The sequence below is a fragment of the Ziziphus jujuba genome, chromosome 8 (assembly GCF_031755915.1).
Source record: "Ziziphus jujuba cultivar Dongzao chromosome 8, ASM3175591v1".
Classification (NCBI taxonomy): domain Eukaryota; kingdom Viridiplantae; phylum Streptophyta; class Magnoliopsida; order Rosales; family Rhamnaceae; genus Ziziphus; species Ziziphus jujuba.
The window spans coordinates 2,539,636-2,541,967 of record NC_083386.1 but is presented as its reverse complement, the minus strand read 5'-3'; the positions used below and the strand labels follow the sequence as shown (position 1 = coordinate 2,541,967).

The following is a 2,332-nucleotide window of genomic DNA, read 5'->3' as shown; positions in this document are numbered from 1 at the left end:
AAACTACATAATATAATATTAATGTATCTCAATTAAATTAAAAAAAAAAAACATATATTATATGAATGTGTATAAATATATGTGTTTCTGTTAGTCAAGTGCTCATTAATTCGTTGATATTTATGTTTTTTTCTTTCTCTTTTTTAGAGGTTAAAGAGACATGAACGATAAAAACTATATGACATCCAGTTATAATGGCAAAAGAAAAACATTTTTGAAAATGACCTATTTTGAAAAGAGTTTAAATTTGGTTATTTATGTTCCACATTTTGTCAACTTCTATGCAGATTTTGTGTGTAAGTTGCTAGAAAAATCTCAGTCTGGACTAGAAAAAGCTGATGATTTTGGGTGGACTCCTTTCCACTATGCTGCACACCTTGGCAATAAGGGGCTTGTTAAACTATTTCTGATGGATGAGAATAAGGCCCTTGTTTACTCGCACAATAAACAAGGTATGTCTGCCCTTCACATTGCCGCAAAGAAAGGAAATGTTGGTGTAATTAGAGTTCTGATCGAAAGTTGTCCAGATATTTGTGAGTTGTTGGATGATCATGATCGTACGGCTCTTCATGTTGCTGTGGAAAATAGACAGGAAAGAGTGGTGAAATTTTTACTAAAATCATTGGCATTTCAGGATCTTATAAATGAGAAAGATAAAAAAGGAAATACAGCTTTGCACATAGCCTCTATTCAAGGAGATATCGAAATCCTAGCAGTGCTGAAAAATGACTCAAAAATTGACAAAAGGGCTGCCAACAACAAGGGAAAGACCTACGTTGACCTTATCCTATCAAACGAGAAGCTTAAGGATATTGAAATTGTAAGTTTTCTGTCACACAATTGCATTTAATCAGACTTATTTCAACCAATAGTATATATATATTAGGGTACAGTGTATGAAATTCCCACCAAGATGTCAATTTTGTATTCAACAAAATGATTAAATGAGAAAAGTTTAATCAAGGTATTCCCACTAAGATCTCAATTTTGTATTTAACAAAATGATTAAAATCGAAAAGTTTAATCAAAGTTCGTAGCCAGAGTTTTATATTTTTATTTTTTGTAAAGTGTAACTAACTTGTAAGTTACACGTGCTCAGTTGGAAATTATGGAGAAGTTGGGGATAGCAATTGGTTTACCACCAGCACCACCGCGACGTTTGGAAGAGAAGGTGGAGGCAATAGAAACTAAAGAAGGAGAGAGAGATGACAATGAGAAGAAAAAAGACGAAATACAAGTTGAAGAAAAAAAAGCTGGGAAACATCATGAAGGAGACGAACAAACGAAGCATCATTCAGTGTTAAACCAAGCGACTAAGGATGTGGTCAGCCTGAATCTAGTGATATCCACAATTATAGCCGCTGCTTCCTTTGCAGCCGCTTTCACAATGCCTGGTGGATACAATGACCAAGGCATACCAATTTTCAGTGGAAGTAAAGAATTCCAAAATTTTCTTACTTATGATAAAATGGCTTTTACTTGCTCCACTTTCTCCATGTTGATCCACTTTTTTGTCCCACTATTTCGAAAATTCGTAAATTCTATAATCCCAGTGGTTTGGATAGCATTTCTAACAACATTCTCACTTGTGGCAATGGTTTGTGCTCTGGACCAGGCCATAATGACAGTCCTCCCTGAAAAACCTAAGTACAGTGACAACCCTTTTCGTAGTGGTGGCATTGCATTCCAGTTTTCGTCCTTGTTATGCGTCCTATACTTTCTTTCTATGTTTTCGTTTCCAATATCCACAATAGTCAAGAGAAATGATCCTCACAACAATGTTAGAAGCCGTTTTGGACTCTGGAGTTGAAAAACGGAGAGACAAGACTGATAGCCACAAAAATATATCTTTACACAATCAGGTGTGTTGTATGTTTGGTTCTTGTTTAATCATATTTAGATGGTTTGCTTTCACGTTACCAAACAAGTTAAGGATGTTCTGTTGAGAATTAACGAACTAATATGACTAGTTCGGTTATAAAATATCAAATATGTTTTAATTATTATTTGGTTACATCTGTACAAACATACATTTTGATTTTGTTTGCGCAAGTAGAAGTACTGACGCTAAATTGTGTTGGAACTTGGTATGTATTAATTAGTTGTTTCTAGCTATTTTAATTTATTTGATGTCCTAATGCACTCCTACTTTTACTTTATGATATTTACTATTCTTAGTAATGTACGAGCTAATTCCACCGTCAATGCTCTGTTATTGTTTGTCGTGTTAACTCTTTTAGTTGTTAATTGGAGTCTATATGTAATGTTCGAAATCTTTTGGCTGTTTCTACAGAAAATAATGTGACCAGCAGAGGAATTAAGCAAACCATCA

General features: G+C 34.2%; 1 protein-coding gene across 1 annotated transcript; it reads left to right on the top strand.

Annotated features, from left to right (window-relative positions):
* The first annotated feature begins 220 nt into the window (after positions 1 to 220).
* On the top strand, positions 221 to 1,810 carry LOC132804984 (ankyrin repeat-containing protein At5g02620-like). Its single transcript, XM_060819566.1, has 2 exons — positions 221 to 820; positions 1,100 to 1,810. Exons 1-2 carry the CDS (start codon positions 221 to 223, stop codon positions 1,808 to 1,810), a joined length of 1,311 nt encoding a protein of 436 aa, XP_060675549.1.
* Positions 1,811 to 2,332: the final 522 nt, after the last annotated feature.

Bases quoted from the DNA above. Each gene is read 5' to 3' on its own strand.
- LOC132804984 (XM_060819566.1), top strand. From the start codon at position 221: ATGACCTATTTTGAAAAGAGTTTAAATTTGGTTATTTATGTTCCACAT. The intron at 821-1,099 runs GTAAGTTTTCTG...ACACGTGCTCAG, and splicing joins AGCTTAAGGATATTGAAATT to TTGGAAATTATGGAGAAGTT.